The 20,347-nt window shown below is 41.5% G+C and overlaps 1 protein-coding gene across 1 annotated transcript in view; it reads right to left on the bottom strand.

The window, feature by feature from the left end:
* The window catches only part of MRPS26 (mitochondrial ribosomal protein S26), a 19,621-nt gene extending 407 nt beyond the window's left edge, over positions 1–19,214 (bottom strand). Inside the window, exons 1-2 of the mRNA XM_031943547.1 lie at positions 18,889–19,214; positions 5–28 (exon numbers count right to left, since the gene is read on the bottom strand). Of these exons, the coding sequence (XP_031799407.1) occupies positions 5–28; positions 18,889–19,187 (323 nt within the window). The 5' untranslated portion in view covers positions 19,188–19,214. The remainder of the gene's footprint in view (positions 1–4; positions 29–18,888) is intronic.
* Positions 19,215–20,347: the final 1,133 nt, after the last annotated feature.

Below are 20,347 nucleotides of genomic sequence, written 5' to 3'. Positions count from 1 at the left end.
CTGCTCTTGCCGCTGAAACCTGGAGATCCTATAATGAAGGGGTCCATAATAGCATGAGGGTTTTAATCCTAAAACAGAGGCCCTGTTTGCATGACATGTCTTAAACACAGCTCAGGGCCAGAGGTCCTTGTCTCTAAGAAGACTTCCTCCCACCCTGTAGCTAAGGGAACCCTGGACTACAGAATGGGCAGCATAGTGCTGCACTAACACCCAGGTGCCTGCAGTCGATCATGTCTCCTCTTTTGGTTCCAGGCCATGAGTTCTTGGTTCTCACATCTGTAAGCTTTTAGTCCCATATTTTAAAATGTTTTTCTCAAATCCTACTTGAATTCAAAGCCTGATTCAATAAATTTTCTAACATGACTAAAGCCTCATCTGGGAACCATCCCTTTCCTTCCTGATCCTCCAGAGGAGGATAAAAATTTTATCAAATTTTTATTTATTGTTTGTGTAGCTTAACGCAAAGCAAAGCACTGAAAATGCTTAGATTTTCTAAGATTTTCTAAACATACACAGAAAAATCAAATATCAAACCTGAATTGAAATAGGGCCACTAGACTCCTTGAAAAAGAACTTTTGCAACTAAAGCATGATTGACCATTATCTTTAGTCTCCACTGCATTTTATAGTTTCAGCTTTTCTCCATGTCTAGAATGGTCTCTTCCATCTCTATTCCATTTTTTCCCTCCAGTTTTCAGATGCTTGAAAATTTATTCCTTTGAGATCTCATTTCAAAGAAATTATGATAGTATTAAGTTTATAGGTAAAAGAAGTGACTCTGTAACCTCCCTCCCTTACACACACACACACTTTCTGTTTTCATCCTGACTGATGAACAAAGAGGCACAAACATTCTGAAAGCCTGTCTCTTAGAGATTTTTTTGGACGATTTATCTTAGTTATTGTAAAAGTTCTGTTTAAAATAACTTTTGGATGTCGTATTTTTATTTGTGTAACACAGTTCCACAAAGATGTTTGCAATATCTCATTTCCAAAAACCTTTCATTCCATATTTTCTCTCTCCTCCTCCTCCCTAAGACAGCAAACAATCTGAGTACAGGTTAAACATGTGCAATTCTTATAAATATATTTACCATATCCTATGCTGAGCAAAATTCCATTTCATCATACATTATCTACTACATATATATCAGATGAAAAGAACAATACAAATGCAACACAACATGTAAGAAAAAGGCTTTGAAACCTTTGATTAACATTCCATTATGTTTCCCTCTCTGATTTTCCATTATTGTTTCAGCTTTTAACAAATATCAAGATGACCTTTCTTTCCACATGAATCCTATTCTTTTCCTCCCTGTCCTCTGCAGCAGCTGTCTGGAAGTCAGGAAGACTTATATTTTCAATGTTATCTCAGACATCATCAGGTATATTGATTCTGAGCATTCAGCTCACTTAAGTTTAAGTGGTTTGAAAAATTTTATTAATCTTATTATTGCCAAGTCTCACGCTTTAAATGCTGGAGCTAGCCCCACAGAAAAGATGCAAGATTGTCTTTTCTTCTCAAGGAATTCTAAAGCTCTAATGGGAAAGTTTACTTCTTCTGCTCATCTTCATCTTGTACATGGATAAACACCCTTGCAGCCTTTTCATCTTAAATGGACAAACACTCGCAGCCATTTCATCTGCTAAATGGACATAAAACACTCTCGCCGTCTTCATCTTGTAAAATGGGGACAAAACACCGGCACCATTTCATCTGTAATGGGGACAAAAACACTTCGGCAGCCATTTCATCTTCCTCCTTTCCAACCTCCTCTCTCTCTCCTCTCCTCCCCCTCCTCCTCCTCCTCCTCCTCCTCCTCCTCCCTCCTCCTCCTCCTCCTCCTCCTCCTCCTCCTCCTCCCCTCCCTCCCCCTCCCTCCTCCTCTTCTTCTTCTTCTTCTTCTTCTTCTTCCTTCTTCTTCTTCTTCTTCTTCTTCTTCTTCTTCTTCTTCTTCTTCTTCTTTTTTTTCCCTTTTTATAGGGTTTTTTAAAATTTTATTTTTTTTCCCCAAACCCCTGTTTTTTCCCCTTAAACCCCTAATTTGGGGTTAAAAACAAACTATTTAAAGTATTGTAAAAAAAATTAATAAGTTATTTTCTGGAAATTTATTTGAAAAAAAAATTAAGTGGGAAATAAAAATTGAGCACAAAAATATTTAAATTTTTTTGGTCCCATCATTTCCCAATTTTTTTTTTAAATTTGGAAAAAAACAATTGGAAATTTATTTTTTTTGGGAAAAATGAACTTTCTATAATTTTTAATATAAAAGTCTCCGGCCTTCCCTTTAAATCATTCGTAATTTCTTCAGGCCTTTCCAAATATCCTCATTATTTTCCCAAGAACAATTTCATTACAATTACAAAAACGCCTTTTCCTGGATGGGCTCCTATTTCCTTTTAGACCAAAGCCTCCCAAAACAAAGTTTAGGTTTCCCTTTTTTAAACCTTGGGATTGGCCCATAAGTTACCTTAAAGGAGGTTTTTTTTGGATGGGGAAGATTCTAAAGCCCTGAGAAGGCCCCCAAAGGAACAAAGGTATTGAGGGGTTTAGGCCGGTTGGAAATTAAGCCCTGGGAAAGCTTGGAAAAAGAAATTTTAAAAGCGGATGGGGAAAATAATTAGAGGATTGGTTGGTTTTTCATTGGAAAAACAATTCTTTTTAGAGGGTTTGGGAAAATCTTGGTTTCAAACCCACCCTTTTGGTTTCGGCTTCTTTGGGTTTCACCTCGACCCCGGGTGTTGGGGTGTTCAGCCCAAATTGGTAACAGTGGTTTGAGGTCTTTTGAAACCCCTTTTTTCCCCTTTGTGGACCCTTGGACAACTGGTTAAACCAGGTGGGGATTAGGTTTACGAGAACAAAACCCTTTTGGAGGCAAAGAAACAATCTGGTACTTAAAGGGGGGAAAAAAAGCTTGGTCAACCCGGGCCCCAAAGTTGCCCACCCCGGGGCCCACCCGCCTTAGGGCGTCTCCATGGGTTCAGGGCGGGAAAAAGGGCGACCACCCCCCGGGGCTTTTCCCAATTAAGGTTTGTTTTTTAAGGCTCTTCCAGAAATAAAAGGCCCTGAAACCAGAAGAAAAGGGCCAGAAAAAACCTTGGGAGTTTCCCCCCTTAAAATAAAAGGGGTGGGGTAAAAAGCCGGGATCTTTCCCGCCCTAAAAAGGCCCTAAAAAGTTTTAAAAGGGCAAAAATATTGGAAAAGGGGCCCCAAAGTAAACTTGGGACCCCTAAGAAAGAAAGGGGATGATTTGATTCTTCCAATAAAAGGGGTTGGGCCAGGGGGTCCAGCAGGGATCGGGGCCAAAAAGAAGGTTTCGCAAAGGGCCCTGTTTTGGGGGAGACAGGAAAAAGTGTAGACGGGTTTTCATTCGCCACGCCCCTTGTTTGGCTGGGGGGGGAAAAATCCTTAATTAGAATTTTTAAAGCCCGAAATTGGGGAAGGAAAAAATTTCTTTTTTCCCTTGCCCTGCCTTTTGTTATCTCTGGGGTGATTGGGCCTCCTTTCCCCCTTTTCCATTTAAACAACTTGAAGCTAAGGTTCCTGGAGTTGTTGAAATTTATTGAATCTTCCTCCTCTTTCTCCCTTTTTTCACCTATTTTGAAATACGCTTGGTGATGGGTTTTCCCTTTGTTCCCATTTGAACCCCTGAAAGGATTTGAAGGTAGGTGTCTTAGGCTGCTTTTAAAATTCTGGTGGACTAGACCTTTTAAAAATAAGTATTATAATGGAAAAGTTAGGTTTGGCTATGGATCATTTGGGGGTTATAAAGATAAGGAGGAGGGGAAAATCACCGGGTGGTCTGGCCAATGTTGAGCATTAAATGTGTTCAAAAAAATTGTCATTGATAATTGGAACCAAGGGGGAGGAAATAGAAAGGATCGCTAGGTTATTTAATTTGTTAAATTTTTAAAAACCAACAAAAATCAAACCAAAAAAATATATGAACTTAATGTTTTGGGAATTGGCTAAAAGGGCATGCGGCAATTTAAAAACTTTTAATGGGAAAAAAAAAAAATCCCCGGAAAATCAAAAAATTTTTAAAATAAAATTATTTAAAAAACACCCAAACAAAACCAAAAAGGGAAAAACATTTTTTCTTGTCGGAAATTTTGCCTTTTTTGGGGCAAAAAGGAATCAATTTAGGAAGCTTTTATATAAAAAATTAATGCCTGAAAATTGGGTTAGAATTAATTTTCAAAATAGTTAAATGTTTTAAAAAATTTAACAAATCTTTCAATCAACCAATGGTGTTTTAAAGTCTTGTTGTTTGGTTGTTTTCCCGGTTAAACTAATTCCCGGCAAACTAGATAAATAAGGGTGAAATGCAAAGGTGCTTATAAATCCCTAAAGAAACCCGGCGTTTTCTCGGAATGGATAAAATTTGATTTCCCCAAATTTTTTTGGGGGCCCTGGGCAAAAATTTAGCCCCTTTTTCATTGAACGTGGGTTAAAAGCTCTTTTCAAATTGTTTTTCTTTAAAAATTGAAAATACTTTGTCAACCTTAAACCTTAAATGTGCTTTCAGGGGTTTCAAGCTAATGAATTTTTTCCTAAACCAAAAGAATTTTGATTTACCATTTGGCTTTTCAGCTTTAATTGGGGGCCACCAAAAATTTGTGAAACGAGGCCAAGACAGGGCCCCTTTAGAAAAGGGATGTGGAGATGAAGACTCTTATTTAATTTGTTTTCCAAAGGGTAAGAATTTGCACTTTATTTGCCCCCCAAAATATCCTCTTTTGAAGGAAAGGTTGCAAGCTTAGAAAAATGGAAATTTGTTAAAAAGGATCCCTGTAATTCATTGGTATTTCATCCAAAATTTCCCCAAAAAACTGAGGGCAAAAGAATTATTAAAAAATTTGTTTTCCCCTTTTTTTGAAAAAGTTGGGAATTTAAAATTTCCAAATTAATTTTGTTTTCCAAAAAAAAAGAAATCAACCAAGGAAATTTCTTCTAGAAACAAAAGGGTTTAAAAAAGAACCGGGGAAATATAAAAAAGGTTACCCTGGGATTTAATTGGAAATTTTTTTTTGAACCCCCCGGAAAATTCAACCCAGGAAAAACCAAAAAGAGTTTTGGTTTTTTCCTGATGGGTAAGGAGGGCTGAGGTTCCAATTCTCCTTAAGAAATTTGGGATTTTTGTAAAGCCAAACAAAGCCCCGTTTTTTTTCGAAAAAGGCACTGGGTCTTTTTTGGCAGCAAAATTTAAGCTGTTCTTCTGGTTGACCCTTTTTGTTTTTTTATTTGGTCGTTAACTCAAAACTCCCTTTTCCCACCCTTTGGATTTTAAGGGAAGTTTCGTAAAACACGAAGGCCCTTAAAAAGGGCGGGCCCTTGCCCGGATTGGGGAGGAAGGGCCTGGAAGGGTAAACCCCCATCAGGTCCTGTTTTGACCAAGGGAGTGGTTTAAAACCCCAGCCTTTTTTCCCCAGGGAGAGCCCTTTTGGGCGGGAATTGGGTCGGAGAAAAACCTCCCATAGGTGGAAGGGCCCCACTGTTTTCCGTTCCCTTTCTTCCCAAGCCCACCTCAGGTTTTCCCAAAGCACCTGGCTGGCTTTTGGGACCTGGGTTGGGGCCAGCCCGGGGGGCTGTCAAATATCGAACTTTTTCAGGCTTTGTCCACCCCATAAACAACACAAGGTCGGAAAAAAAACAGCCCAACAGGTCTTCCCAAAGGAAGGATGGGCAAAGGGTGAAAAAGGAGACAAATAAATTAAGGCAACTTTTTAAAAAGGTTCCCTTCAATAGGGAAAGGGCCTGGATTAAACCCCCTGTTATTTTTAGTTTTCCAAGGGGTTTTTGGGGAATTTATTCAACCTTTTTTTAACCCTATAGTTAACACCAGGAAGGTTTGATCTTTTTAAGACACCCCACTCCCTCCATTTCCCTAAAGCTTTCAAAGACCAAAGCAGGAAAGGGAAAAAAACAAATCATAAATCCAAGGGACTTTTAATGTCAAGCCTTTAAGGGGGAAGTGGGAGGACCAGGGTTGACATTAAACCCATGGAAATTTAAAGAAGGGCAGAAAGTGAAGGGGTAATGGGCTGGGATAAAGAAAAATTTGAAATCTTTTTCTAGGAATTTTGTTGCAAAACAGGGTGGTAAGGGTGACAAGGCCTTTCGCTTTAAACGTTAATGTTATCTGGTTCTGGCCCACCGGAGGGGTGGGAGGTCGGGAAGAAGGACCGGGCAAAACTCTCCTAGAAAGGACAATGGGGGTTGGTTCAACAGAAAAAGCAAATCCTTTAGGGCAAAATTCATTTTAGCCAGGGGTGGGAAGTTGGTTTGGGTTGGGATCCAGGCCTTTAATCTTAAGGGAAAAGAAAAGAGGGCAGGGGATTCAAAAAATTTTTTGGAAAAGGAAGAAAGGAGGGCCTGTGGGTTCCCTCTTGGGCAAGAACCTTGTTCTTCCTGTTTCCTTTCAATGTAGCCCATGAAAAAAGTAAAATAAAAATGTTTGGGCCTCCCTTTTTTGCTCAAAGGTTTGCTTTCCCCTTCCTTTCCTTAGATATTGCTGACCCAAGTATCCCCTGGAATTAACTGGCCGATTTTTTTGGGGGCCCAGTTCAAAATGGGCCGGGAAGGAGGGATTGGGTTCCCATTTCCCAAAAAAATCGGGGGAAAGGAAAAGGGGCCAAGGAAAAACAGCTGGGATCCACCCAAGGGGACTTGATCTTCCTGGGGCTTTTAAATTGGTTATTTTCAAGAAAAGAATTGGGAGGGGCAAAAAAATTTTTTTTTTTTTCCTTTCTTCCCCCTATTTTTTTTCTTTCTTTTTTTTTTTTAAATTAAAAAATTTTTTCCGTTTTTTCCCTCCTTTATCTTTAATGCATAAAAGTAAAAATAAATTTTAAAGTTAAAAAACAAATTGATCATGTATCATTATTTTCTGTGGAAATTTCTTTGAAAATGTCAATTAACCAAAAAAAAATAAAAACCAAAAAAGATTGGGAATTTAAATTTTTTTTTTCCCAGATTTTCCCTTTACTGGTTCTTTCTTTTAAAGAAATGGAACGTTTTATTATTTTTTTTTCCCATCCATCAAAATACATCCTTAACTATTTTGTTGGAAATTATTTCCAGCCTTTCTTTCCTCCTCAGTTCATGGATCTTAGGCTTTCTGAAATCTTCTTTCGTTTCTTTTTATTAATTTTTCCCTTTTAAAAGAAATTTGGAATTTTTCTTATTAATTCAAACCACAACCCCTCCTTTTTCCCCCCTTAAAGGGTTTAACATTTTAAAATTGTTAAATTAAATTTTTTGTTCTGCCAAAGTTTTTACTCCAAGAAGAATTAACAAATTTTTCTTCTAACATGTGGGAAAGAAAATTAGGCAAAACAGGAATTGGGAAGCTAGAAGCCATCATTTCCCCATTTCATTTTTCAAAAAATTTTCCCAAAACTCCTTAATTTAAACCACCATTCCCAATTTGGCATTAAGCAGTTTTGGGCCCCCCAAAAGGGCCCAAAATTTTTACATTGGGCCCTTTCCCTTTTAAATGTTTTTTGGGTATGCCCGGAACCTTTTTATTTTGAATCCCTCCTTTTACCCATAAAAATAGTCCTGGGTCCACCGAGTTCTGGGCATTTCACCCCCTTTTCCGGGCGTTTAATGGCTTATTTCCTTCCTCCCTCTACTTCCCCCCTTCCAAAACCCGGGGGGCTAGGGCTGATTTTTCCTTTAAAGCAGGCCAGGACTAATCTGCAAAGCTAGAAAAAACCGGGCCAAGTGGGGTCCCCGGCCCTCCATTCTTTTCCCCCCTTGTTTCTTGCCCGGGAGGGGCCCCCCCTCCCCTTAAAGGCAGACAGCCCCCATTAACTTTTCCCTTCCCTTATTTTTTGAAAAAAATTACTCCTTTTTCCAAAAAAGACCTCAGGAAACCCATAGATTCCCATCCCTTTTCCCCGGCCCAATTCCCCCCCAAACTATTTTGCTCAAACCTTCCCAAATCCAGTGGGAAAGGGCAATGGGGTCAAACCCTTCCACCCATTTCTGTCTCATAGCGGGTGGGCCCCCCTTTTAGGTGGAAGGGGACGGGACTTCTTAAAGGGGTTGGGGAAAACTTTGACCCCGAAGGGGAAAAGGGTTTGCATTTAAGCCGAAATCTGGGTAATAGCCCCAATCCCATTAATCTTAAAGGGAAGGTTCCTCCTCTTTTCCCCCCACTCACTTCCCATTTGTAGGGGGCCTTGGGGAGGAGGAACTCGAGTTTTGCCCTTCTGGGCGTCCCCTCCAATTTTTTTCTGAACAGGAAGGGATTCAGGGGGGGGGGGGGGGGCCCCCCCCGGCCATTCCCCTGAAACCGCTAAAAGCCATCTTGGGTAATGCCCGGCCCCAGTCCCCAGCCCAGGGGGGGTCAATTTAAAAAGCCCTTTAACAACTCCTATTTCTCTTTAAAAAAATTCTCCCTTTTTCCCAAAAAATCTCCGGAAAACAATGAATGCAATGTTATAAATTATTAACCAACCCAAATCCAAACCCATCTTTACCCCAAACAAATTTTTTTGATAAGTTTCCCTCTTTCCATTTCGGAAACAAATTGCCTGCGGACACCCCAAAAATTTTAAAAAAGACCCCTGTTCTGGGCTAGGGTTTTATCCCCTCACCCCCCTACCAAAGTTCCGGGGTTTTGGGGTTCTTAGAAAATTGGGATCCCCGAGGGGTTTAAGGGGAAATGACTCCCCAGGGTTGAAACTGCCTTAAACCCGGGGCCCCCAAAAACCCCCGGGGAAAGGCCCCCTTCCCCCCGCACCTCAACCACTTGCCCTTTTAAAACCTTGGGGGGATAAAACCTCATTCCTAGTCTTCCAGGCGGGCACCCCCCACTTCCGGGAACCGTCTTGGCCCGGCCCCTGGGGGTTTCCTTTCCCCACCCTTCCTTCCCCTTCCCGGGTTTTCCCCTGAGATCATAAATTAATCCCGATTCCCTCTCTTTAAGCCTTTTTTCCCAAACCCCCTGACCATTGGGAGGGCAGAAACCTAACCCCCTACCCCCCTTTTCCCCAAATTCTCCCTCCCCTCCCGCCCCCAAACCCGCGGGGCCCCCGGCCCCCGGGCTGGCTCCGGGGAACCCCTCCCCTCCGGGGGCCCCGGGGCGGGGGCAAAACCCCTCCCCCCGGGGCCCGGGGGGGCCCGAGCCCGGGTTTTTCGGAACCCCGGCCCCCCCCGGGCCCCACTTTCCCGAATGGGCGGCCCCGGGGCCCCCCCCCTTTTGCCCTCCCCCTGGTAGTCCCCTTGGGAGAGGGGGAAAAAGGGAGGGGCTCCCCGGGGGGCTTTTGGGCCGGGTCCCGGGGGACCCTCACCGGGCGTCTCCCCTTTCGGGGGAGGCCCGGGGCCCCCCAAAAGCCCCGCGTGTTTCCCCCCCCGGGGCGGGCGCCGGCCCCCCCCGGGGAATTTTTGGGGGCCCCCAAAAGGGGCCGGGCCCCGGAGGTCCCCCCAACCCCCAAAACGGGGGCCCGGGCCTTCCCCTTTTTGCCCTGGGCCACCTGGGACCCAAAGGGGGGAAATGGAATCCCCCAGGGGTTTGGGCGTCCCCCTCCCAAGTTTCCCCCTTTCCCCTTCCCCTTCTTTGGGGTTTCCCCCAAAAAAACTCCCCTTTTTGGGGGGGGGCCTTTTTGGGGGGCCTCCCCGTGGGGGAAGGGGGCCCCATTTTTCCCCCTTTTTGGCCCTTTTAAAGGGGGGTTTTTCTTCCCCCTAAAAGGGTTTGGGGGGAAGGGGAAACTTTGGGAGGGGAGGAAGGGGGAAAAAAGGGGGGGGCCCCGAAAAAGGAGGGAAGGCCTTTTCCCTCTTTTTTTAAATTTGGGGGGGGGGAAGAGGAAAACCCGCTCCCCTCCCTGGGGCTTTGGTGGCCCCCGTCCCGCCCTTTAACCCCTTTTGAATACCCCTTTTCGGTTTTCCACCCCTAATTTAAAGGGAACCCCCTTTCTTTTTCCCCCCAAAAGGGAAAGGCCAGGCCCCCTTTTTTTTTTTTGCAAAACCCCGGGGCCATTGGGGCCTTTAATCCCAACTGGTGGGAGGGCCCCAGGAGGCTCTTTTTCCCCTTGGGCCCCCCCATTTCCCCCTGGGAAAAGCCCTTCCCCCCAACGCCCGGGCTTGGGAAAGGGATTTTGCCAAGGGGAACCTTTTCTCCCCCCCCGGGGGGGTTTAAAAGGCTCCCTTTTCCCGTTCCCCTTTAAAAGGGGGAAAGGGCCCTGGGAAAGGGGGGAAAAAGGGCCAGGAAAGGGGGGAAAAAAACTGGGGCAAACCCCGGGGGAAAACCGGAAAGGGTTCCCCTTCCCCAAACCTTTTCCCCCTTTAGGGCCCTTTAAAGTTTGGGGGGAGGATTTTAAATCCCCAGCTGGGGGGGGGTTTGGGCCCAAAGCCCCCTGGGCATGGGGGGGCTTAAAAGGGGCTTTCCTTTAAGGGGGTTTTTTTTAAAACCCCTTTCCCTTGGGGGGGGGAAGAATGGCCTTTCCGGGGGCCCCCCCCCCCTTGGTCCCCCTGGACTTTATTTTTGAGCCGGGCTTCCCCGGGCCCCCCCAACCCAAAAGGGAAACCCCGGGAAAGGGTTAAGGGCCCCCAAAATTTTTAAAGGGCCCCGGTTTGAAAGGGGTTTCTTTGGGTGGGGGGACCCTTTTCCCTTTTCCCGGGGAAATGAAAGAAGGGTTTGGGGTTTCCCCCCGGGGGTAATTCCCCGGGTTTCTTCTTTGGGGGCCGGAAAGGTCCCTTTTCCTCCCACCCCCCACTTTTTCCCCGGAAACCCCATGGCCCTTCCATTCTCCGAAGGCTGGGAAACCCTTGGGGGTCCCTTTTCCCTCCCTCCCCCCCAAAAATTGGGGCCCCCCCCTTGGGAAAAGGCCCAAACCTTGGAAAGAATTAAATTTCCCTCGAAAAAGACTGGGCTTTTTTCCCGGTGGTTTCTCCCTCTTTTTCCCCTTTAAAAGGAGGGGGCCTAAAAGGGTTTTTTTTCCCCCTCCCGGGGTTTTTCTGGGGAAACGGGTTTTTCCCGGGTCAAAAGGGGGCCAAAAAATTGGGAAAAGGGTTTAAACCTTTCCTGATGGGGAGAAGGGGAATTGGGGTTATTTTCCCAAATTTAGTTTCCCCTTTGGGTGGGGAACCCTTTTTCCCATTTTTCAAAATTTTTTTTCCCCCCCCCTTCTTTTTGGGGTTTTGACCCTTTTTTGAACCCCAAATTTTTTCAGTCCAAACCTTTCCTTTTTGGAAAAAAAGGGGGTGGGGAAAAAAGGGGGTTTGGGGGGTGGGGGCCCGGGGGCTCGCAATGACCCCCGGGCCCAGGAGGGCCCCTTTAAAGGTTTCTTGGGAAAATTTTTGGGTTTTTCCCACTTTTAAAAACTTTTTCCAACGCCCCCTTTTTTCTCCCTCTTTCCCCCCGCCTGGGCGGGTTTGGGGCCCCCACCCTTTTGGGATTTTCCCCTAAAACCCCAAAAAAAAAAATTTGGGCCAAAGGGGAAACCCTTTCCCTCCCCTTCCGGAAATCCCCCCATTTGGGGGGTTAGGGTCCCAGGGCATTTAGGTTTTTGAGGGGATCCAGGGAAAAGGGGAAAAGGGAAAGGGGGAAGGTTTTATTTTTTTTTTTAAAACCCTTTTAAAAAATTTTTGGGCTCCAACATTTTTTGTTTCCCCGGGGCTCAAAATTTTAAATTTCCCTCCCTTTCGAAAAATTTTAAAGAAACCCGAAATTTTTAGGAAAAGGGCCAATTTTGAATTTGTTGGGGACCCCTTAATTTTTTCCCCCCCCTTTTTTCCTTTTACGAAACTAGGGTTTGTTTGTCTAATATTTCCCAAATTTTTTTTTTTAGGACTAAAAATTTTCGGGAAAATTTCTTTGTCCTGGGGATTTCCCTTTAAATTAAACCCCTTTTTTTTCCCCCTTTTTTTTGAAAAATTTTAAAACTTTCCCAAGGGAAGTTTTTAGCTTTTTAAAAGATTTTTAAATGGAAAATTAAAATTTCTCCCCAGGGAATTTTAAAAAAATTTTTAAATACTTTTCTTCTCCTTTTCTTTTTAGGTTTTAATAGGGGTTTTTTTTTAAATTTTTTTTTGCTTTTTACCCCTATTAAAAATTTTCCCCTTTTCCCCTTCCTTTTTTTCCTTTTTCCTCCCTTTTTTTTTTTTCCCCCCCTTTTTCTTTCTTTCTTTTTTTATCCCCCTTTTTTTTTTTTTTTCCCCCCCCCTTTTCTTTTTTTCCTTCCCCCTTTTTCCCCTTTTTTTTTTTTTTTTTCTTTTTTTTCTTTTTTTTTTCCCCCTTTTTTTTTTTTTTTTTAAAAATTTTTTTTATTTTGTTGTTTTTCGCTTTTCCCTGGGAAAATTTTTAACCCTTTTCCAAACTTCTTTTAAGGTTTTAAATTTAAAAAAAAATTTTTTTTCCCAAAAAAAATTTTTTAAAAAAGGTTTATTAAGATTTTAAAATAAAAAAACGGAAAAAAAAGGGGAAATTTTAAAGCAAACCCCTTTTTGGGGCCCACCAAAAGGGAAATTGGGGTTTTTCCTTTTAAAAAACCCCCTGTTTAAAATTTTTTTATTAAAAATTTTTTTTTTTCTATTTTTATTTTAAAAAATTTTTTTCCAAAATTTTCAAAAATTTTCCCTTTTTAATTTTTCTTAAATTAAAATTTCCCTTTTTTTAAAAAACCCCCCTTTTGGTTTTTTTTTTTTAAATTTTTTTTTTAAAAATTTTATAAATTTTTTGTGAAAAATCCTTTTAAAAAAAATTTTAAAAAAAAATTTTCCCCATTTTTGGGTTTAAACCCCATCCCGGGCCTTTTGGGAAAAATTTTAAAATTTTGGGCTGGTTTTAAACCCCTTTTTAAAATTAATTTCAACCAATTGAACAAAACGAAAAGTGGGGAAAACCCTTTTTCCCCTTCTTTTTCTTTTTTTTTTTTTCCCCTTCTCTTTTTCCCTTTCCCTTCTTTCCCTTTTTTTTTTCTCCCCTTTTTCCCCCTCTTCCCCTTTTTTTCCCCCTTTTTTTTTTTCCCCCCTTTTTCCCCCCCTTTTTCTTCCCCCCCCCCTTTCCCCCCGGGGCCCCCTTCCCCCCCCTTTTTTCTTTTAAACCCCCCTTTTTTTCCCCCTTTTCCCCTTTTCCCTTTTTTTTCTCCCTTCCCCCTTTTTCCCCCCTTTTCCCCCTTTTTCCCCCCCACAAATAAATTTTTTTCCTGAAATTTTTTTTTTTACATTTTCCCAAGAAATTTTGGTTTAAAATAAATTTTAAAAAAATTTTTTAAAAACTTTAAAAAGTTTAAAACCCAAAAAAAATTTGCACCCTTTTTTGGGGAAAAAGGGGGCCCAAATTTCCCAAAATTTTCGGGTTTTTTTTTACAAAATTTTTTTGGGGTTTGAAAAAACCCCTCCTTTAAGTTCCTTTAAAGGGGTTAAAAATTTGGCCCTTTTAAATTTCCCCAAAAAAGGGAAAAAGGGTAATTTTTAAAAAAATCCCAAATTCTTTCCCAAATTTTTTCCCCTTTGGGGATCAATTTCTTTCCTTTACCTTTAATTTTAAAAATTTTTAAATAATCCCCTTTTTTTTTTTTTTTTGTAAATTTGTTTTGGGGTTTCCCCCCCCAATTTCCCATTTCCCAAGGTAATACCCCGGGAAAAAAATTTGGAAGGTCTTTTCCTTTTTTTCCCCCTTCTTTTTTTTTTTTTTCCCCTTTTTTTTTTTTCTTTTCCCTTTTTTTTTTTTTTTTTTCCCTTTTTTTTCCCCCCTTTTTTAAAAACCCTTTTTTTTCCCTTTCCCTTTTTTTTCCCCCCCCCCCTTTCCCCCCCCCTTTTCTACTCTTTTCCTTTCCCCTTTTCCCCTTTCTTTCCCCTCCTTTTTTTTTTTTTTTTTTTCCCCCTTTTTTCCCAAATTTTTTCTTTTCTTTTTTTTTGGGCTTTAAATTTCAAAATTTAAATTTTCCCCGGGGGGAAAAACCCTTTTTTTAAAAATTTTTTTTTAAAAAATCCCCCCGAGGGGTTTTGGGAAACAGGGCCCCTTTTTTGGGTTTGCCATAATTTACAATTTTGTTAAAAAGGGAAAGGGGCTGAAAATTTTTCTTTGGGGAAAATAAAAGGGGAGGGGAAACCCAAAAAAAATTTTTTTTTTTTTTTGGGGGAAAATAATCCCCCTTTTTTTTTTTAAAATTACTTTCAACAAACAAAAATTCTGTTAAAAGCCTTTTCCGGGTTAGGGGTTTTTAAACTTTTTTGTTTGGGGGTTGTGGGGAAAAAAAGTTAAAGGGCCCTTTACCCGGGCCCCCTTTTCTTCCCCTATTAAAAAAATATTTATTTTTTTTCCCTTTAAAAAATTTTAAAAAAAAATTTCCCATTCCCCGGTAAAATTTCCTCTCCCTTTTTTAAAAAACCCAAAGCTAAGGGTCCTTTTTTTTTTTTTGAAAATAAAATTTTAAACTCCTTTTTAAATTTTTTTTAGGGGGGCTTTGGGTTTCCCCCAATAAATTTAGGGCCCCCAAAAAGGGAAAGGAAAATTTAGGGGTTAAAAATTTTCCCTTTGGGGAAACTCAAAATGGGAAGGGAAAAAGGGAAAAGCCGGAGTTTTGGGGTTGTACCCGGTGGAGAAAAATTGGGAATCTTTAGGGTTTTTGCAAAAAGAAAAAAAATTTTTAAATTTAATTTTTAAAAAAAAAATTTTTAAAAAAAAAATTTTTTTTTTTTTTAAAAAACAAAAGTTAAACAAAGGAATTTTATTTCCCACCCTTGGTTTTTAACCCCCCGGGGAAAAACCGGGTTAGGGGAAAAGGTGCTTTTTTGGGGGGGGACCCCCGGGGGCCTTTTTTTAAAAAATTTTTTAAAAAAAAAAAAGGGTTTTTTTGGGCAAAGGGTTTTTTTGGGGGGGGTTAAGGGGCCAATCCTTTTGGAAGCCCTTTCTAAAAATTAGCCCAATTTATGAAATTTTCCCCCCATGTTGTTGGGTTCATTTAATTTTTCCCAACAGCTTTTGAAAAACCCCCCATGGGGTTTTACCCAAAACCCCCTCCAAAAGGTTTATGAAAAACCCGGGCTTTTGCAAAAACCAAAAGAAGGGCTAACCGGGAAAAATTTTTGGGGTTTTTTAAACCCCCTGAAAATTTAAAATTTAGTGAAAATGCCTTTTTCAGGGGCCCAAAAATCCCAAAAACGCTTTTAAAAGACCCCCTTTAAATTTCTTTTTCAAAACCCAAAGAAAGGGCCCCCCAAGAAAAAGGGACCCCTTTTTTTTTTGGGGGGAAGGGGAGGGCTTGAAATTGGGCCCAGGGGGAAAAAAAGGGCGGGGAAAAAGGACCCAAAAAAAGGGTAAAACCCAAAGGGGTTTTTTGGGCCCAAAGGGGGTTAAAATTTTCCCCTTTTCCCAAGGGGTTGTTTGTCGGGGAAATGTGAAAAAAAAGGGGAAAATTCCCGGGACCCAAAGCCAAAAAAAAAAAATTTGGGAAAACAAAATTTTCAAGGTTTTTTTGGGGGGTTTTGGGGTTTGGGAAAAATTTTTAAATTTTTAAAAAAAAAAAAAAAACTTACAGGGAAAATTTAAATTCCGGGGGGAAAAGTAATTGGCCCCTTTCCCCCTTTTCTTTTTTCTTTCCCTGGGGCCCCAACCCTTAAACCCAAGGGGGCAAAAAATTTTGTTTTAAAATTTTTTTCCCCAAAGGGGGTTTGAAGGAAAAAATTTAGGTATTTTAACGGGCCCCAGGGTTTTTTGGGGAAGGGTTTTTTAAAGCAAGAATTTAAGGCGGGAAAAATTTTTTTTAGGGTTCTTTTTTTTTTTTTTTTGAATTTCCCCCTTTTCCCTTTTTTTAATTTTGACTAAAAAATTTAATTAAATTTTAAAAACAAAGGGGTGGTTACTTTTTAGGATTGGGTTTGTAAATTTGAAAATTTAAAAGCCTTTAAAAAATAAAAATTAACAAAGTTTTTTGGTTTTTTTTAAGTGGCTTTGGGGGTTTTTGGTTGAACCCAAACATTAAGGGGAAAGGGAAAGAAAATGTTCCCTTATCTTTTTTTAAGTTTTTAACCCCAAAACCCCTTTTTTAAAAATTTTTTAACCCAAAATTTGGGAATTAAAATTTTAACCCTTTTTAAACCCCTTTTTTTTTAAAAAAAAAAAGTTTTTTTAAAAAAAGCCCCTTTTTTTGAAAAAAGGAAAATTTAAAATTTAAAAAAAGGGGTTTCAAATTAAGTTTTATTAAATTTTTCCCCTTTTTTTTAAAAAAGTTTAATGAATTTTAAAGAACTTTTTTTGGGCCCTTTTTTGGGGGCCCCAAATTTTTTAGTTCCTTCCCCCAAAAGGTTTTATAAAGGAAATTTCCCCCTTTTAAAAATCAAAAAACCCCCACCGGCGGGAATTTAAGTTTGGGGGTTGAAATTTTTCTTTAAAGCCCCTTTTTAAAAACCCTTGTAAACCCGGGGGGGCAAAATAAACGTTAAACCAAAATTTGTTAAAAGTTGGGGGGGTTTTTTTCCCCTTTAAAATTTTTCTTGTTTTTTTTGGGCCCCTTCCCCCAAAAAGGAAAAACAAACCCTTCCCCAAAATGGGGGGAACTTTCAACCAAAACCAAAAACCAACCCTTTCTTCCCCCTTTTTTTCCCCCCGGGGAACTTTTAAATAGGGTTAAAACCCGGGGCTTGGGAGAAGGGGCGAGGGGTTTCCGGGAAAGGGGGGAAAAAATTAAGGTTTTCCCTTTTAAGGGGGGAAGGGATCTTGTAAATTGTTTTCTTAAAAAAGACCCTTTTTAAAGAAAGAGGAAATTTTAAATTTTTTCCCCGTTTTTTCCCTTTATCCTTCTCCCTCCCCCCCCCCCTTTTTAAAAAAAGGGGGGAATTTTTTTTGTGGGCCCTCCCCTTTTTGGGGGAAAAGGGGGTTGGGGGGAAAACCCTCTTTAAAAAAAAGGGTTCACGGGGGGAAGCCCAAGACCCCAAAAACCCTAATCGAAAGAAACCCCCCAAGGGAAACCCTGTTTGGGGGGGTGCAAAGAAACTGTTTATTCTTTGGAAAAAGCCCAAAAAAAATGGGGTTTTTTTTCCAGAAAAAACCCCCAAATTTTTTTTTTTTTTTTTAAAAAAATTTTCATTCCTTTTTCCCCCCAAATTTTTCCCCAAAAACAAAAAAAAAAGGGATTTTAAAAATTTTTTTAAATTAGGAAAAAAATTTGGTTTTCTCCTGAAAAAAAAATAAAGGGCGGGGAACTTTTCTTTTTCCCATTTTTCCCTTTTTTCGGTAATTTTAGGGGGGGAATTTTTACTTTTGGGGTTTCTTTTTCCCCTTTTTTTTGGAAAATTTTAAAAGTTTCCCTTTTAAACTTCTGGGTTTTGGGCCCAGTTTCCTTTGTTTTTTTTTTTGGTTTTATTTTGGGGGTTTTTTGCCCCCCCAAACCCTTTTTTCCAAAAATTCCCCATTTCCCCTTCCTCTTTAAAATTTTTTAAAAATTTTAAAAAAATTTTTTTTCCAAAAAAATTTTTTGGAAAAAAACTCCCTTGGGAAAAAAAATTTCCGGTTTGGGGAAAAGCCCAATTTCCCGGTTTTTCCCAGGGGTTTTGAGATCTCATTTCAAAGAAATTATGATAGTATTAAGTTTATAGGTAAAAGAAGTGACTCTGTAACCTCCCTCCCTTACACACACACACACTTTCTGTTTTCATCCTGACTGATGAACAAAGAGGAAGAATAATTGAAACTGTTCTAGGATTTTTTTTTTTTGGACGATTTATCTTAGTTTTGCTAAAATTCTTTTTAAAAAAATAACATTTTGGTGGTATTTTATTTTTGTAAACACATGCAAAGATAGTTTTCAATATTCATCTTCAAAAAACCTTGTGTTCCATATTTTTCTCTCTCCTCCTCCTCCCCAAGACAGCAAACAATCTGATACAGGTTAAACATGTGCAATTCTTATAAACATATTTCCATATCCCTCATGCTGAGCAAATCCATATACATACATACACATACATATATCTCAGATGAAAAGAAAAAAAACAAACAAACACAACAGTAAACAACAAATAGGTGAAACTCTTTGATCTACATTCATAGTTCCTCTCTGGATTTTCCATTATCTACTTCTTAAAATTCAGGTACCCTCTTTCCCATGAAGCCTTCTTTCCCTCCCTGTCCTTGCAGCAGCGCTGTCTGGAAGTCAGGAAGACTTATATTTTCACGTTATCTCAGACGATCATCAGGTATATGATTCTGAGCAAGTCACTTAAGTAAGTGGATTTAAAAAAATTTTTTATTAAATGCTTATTATGTGCCAAGCCCTACGCTTAAATGCTGGAGCTACACAGAAAAATCAAATTCGTCTTTGCTCTCAAGGAATTCAAAGCCTAATAGGGAAAGTTATGCACTCTTAGCTGCCAGTTTCATCTGTAAAATGGGGACAAAAACACCGGCAGCCAGTTTCATCTGTAAAATGGGGACAAAAACACCGGCAGCCAGTTTCATCTGTAAAATGGGGACAAAAACACCGGCAGCCAGTTTCATCTGTAAAATGGGGACAAAAACACCGGCAGCCAGTTTCATCTGTAAAATGGGGACAAAAACACCGGCAGCCAGTTTCATCTGTAAAATGGGGACAAAAACACCGGCAGCCAGTTTCATCTGTAAAATGGGGACAAAAACATCACCCACTTACCTCAAAGGGCTGTGGCGCGCATAATAAGTTAATGCAAACCTTAAAAGGGATATACACGCACGTTGTACTTATAATTCTGAATCGCTGTTATTAAAAGCTCCTATCTTTGTATCTCCGGGACTGGGCAAAATATCTTCCCAGTAAAAAGGAAAAGTTTGGGGAACTTCCCCAGGTTGGACCGGGAAGCCGAGGCCCCGCCTTCTCCCAGCTGCAGGCCCCGCCCCTCTCGGGCTCACCCGTGGCCCCGCCCCCAATGCCGGCGCGCGCGCGGCCCCTCCCCCATACCTGAGCGCGCGCACAATCTGTCGGTAACTCTTGTAGCGCTCCGTTACTATATACATCTCGACGGGATCTACGGGGGTCGGAGTTCGCAAGCGCCCGATCTTGGACTTGGCGGGCGGGTCATGGCGGCTCTTACGGCCTCGTGCGGGCGGTAGCAATAGCGGCAAAGAAGGAGCCGGGGCCGGAGGCCTGACCGAGCGGCCCAAGCGGCCCACAGCAGCGAGCATGGCCCCAACCGCGAGACATTCTGGGACAGCGAGTCTGACGTTTGTCTCTTGTCCCTGCGCATGCTCCAGACTCATCCTGCCGACCAATCATCGCTTTCCGTACGGCCCAGCGTCTCATCTTCCGCCAATCAGGATCCTGTCTCCATTCACCAATCGTCAGCTTCGGGGTGCCTCTGCGACCTCCCCAATCACTCTCCTCTGCCCTTCGCCAATCATTGCCCTGTCCGTGCAGAGGCTCCGCCTCCTCTCGCCTGTGCCTTCTGACTAGGCGTCCCGCCGTAGTTTGCGAGTCTGCGGGTCACGTGGGCGGAGGACAAACTGTGGCTGTTCCCGACCTCTGTCAAGCCCCGCACCCGTTTGACTCTGGGGCTCCCTCTCCCTTCTAGGACCTCGTATAACATCCTCTATGAAGTCCTTTCTGTCCCACGCCTGGGACGCGCTGCACGCTCGTCTCCCCCTCCCGGCTCCCTTTCAGTCTCCGCTAAAACCCCCTGCTGCGGGAAGCCTTTCCTCCGAGAGTCCTTCCCAGTTAGACTTAGACGTGTGGCTTTAATCGCTGAGAAGTGCAGGAAGACTGGGATGCCCTTCCTACCTCGTACCCACGTTCTCTTCCCCACTGGGGCGGGAACTCGTGGAGGGACGCGGGCTTGCGTCCCCCCCTCCTTTTCTCGTTTTCCCCTAATATCTCAGCCCAGCGCCTGACGAAACGCTTAATCATAGTATTTTTTTTTATGAATGTAGATGAAACCTATTTGTTGTTGTTGTTGTTGTTGTTGTTGTTGTGTTTGTTTGTTTGTTTGTTTCATCTGAGACATATGTATGTGTACGTATGTATATGGATTTGCTCAGCGTGAGGGATGTGGAAATATGTTTATAAGAACTGCACATGTTTAACCTGCATCAGATTGTTTGCTGTCTTGGGGAGGAGGAGGAGGAGAGAGAAAACTATGGAACACAAGGTTTTTTGAAGCTGAATATTGAAAACTATCTTTGCCTGTGTTTAGAGAAATAATAGTAAATGCTTAATCAGTCAAACTGATTGACAGCCACTGCCGAGAGAAGGCGAGAGGCAGTCATAGTTCCTGGGACACAACTGATGCCATAGGGCAGCCCTGCTGTTTCCAGTTTCCAGTCCTGGGTTCAAATTACAGATCTTCTACTTACTAGTAAAAAGACTTAATCTTCCTGGCTCTGTTTCCTTATCCACACAGAGAAGGATTTGGATTGGGTCTCTA

This window comes from Sarcophilus harrisii, chromosome 6 (genome assembly GCF_902635505.1).
Source record: "Sarcophilus harrisii chromosome 6, mSarHar1.11, whole genome shotgun sequence".
NCBI classification, from domain to species: domain Eukaryota; kingdom Metazoa; phylum Chordata; class Mammalia; order Dasyuromorphia; family Dasyuridae; genus Sarcophilus; species Sarcophilus harrisii.
This window is presented reverse-complemented; position numbering and strand designations above follow the sequence as displayed.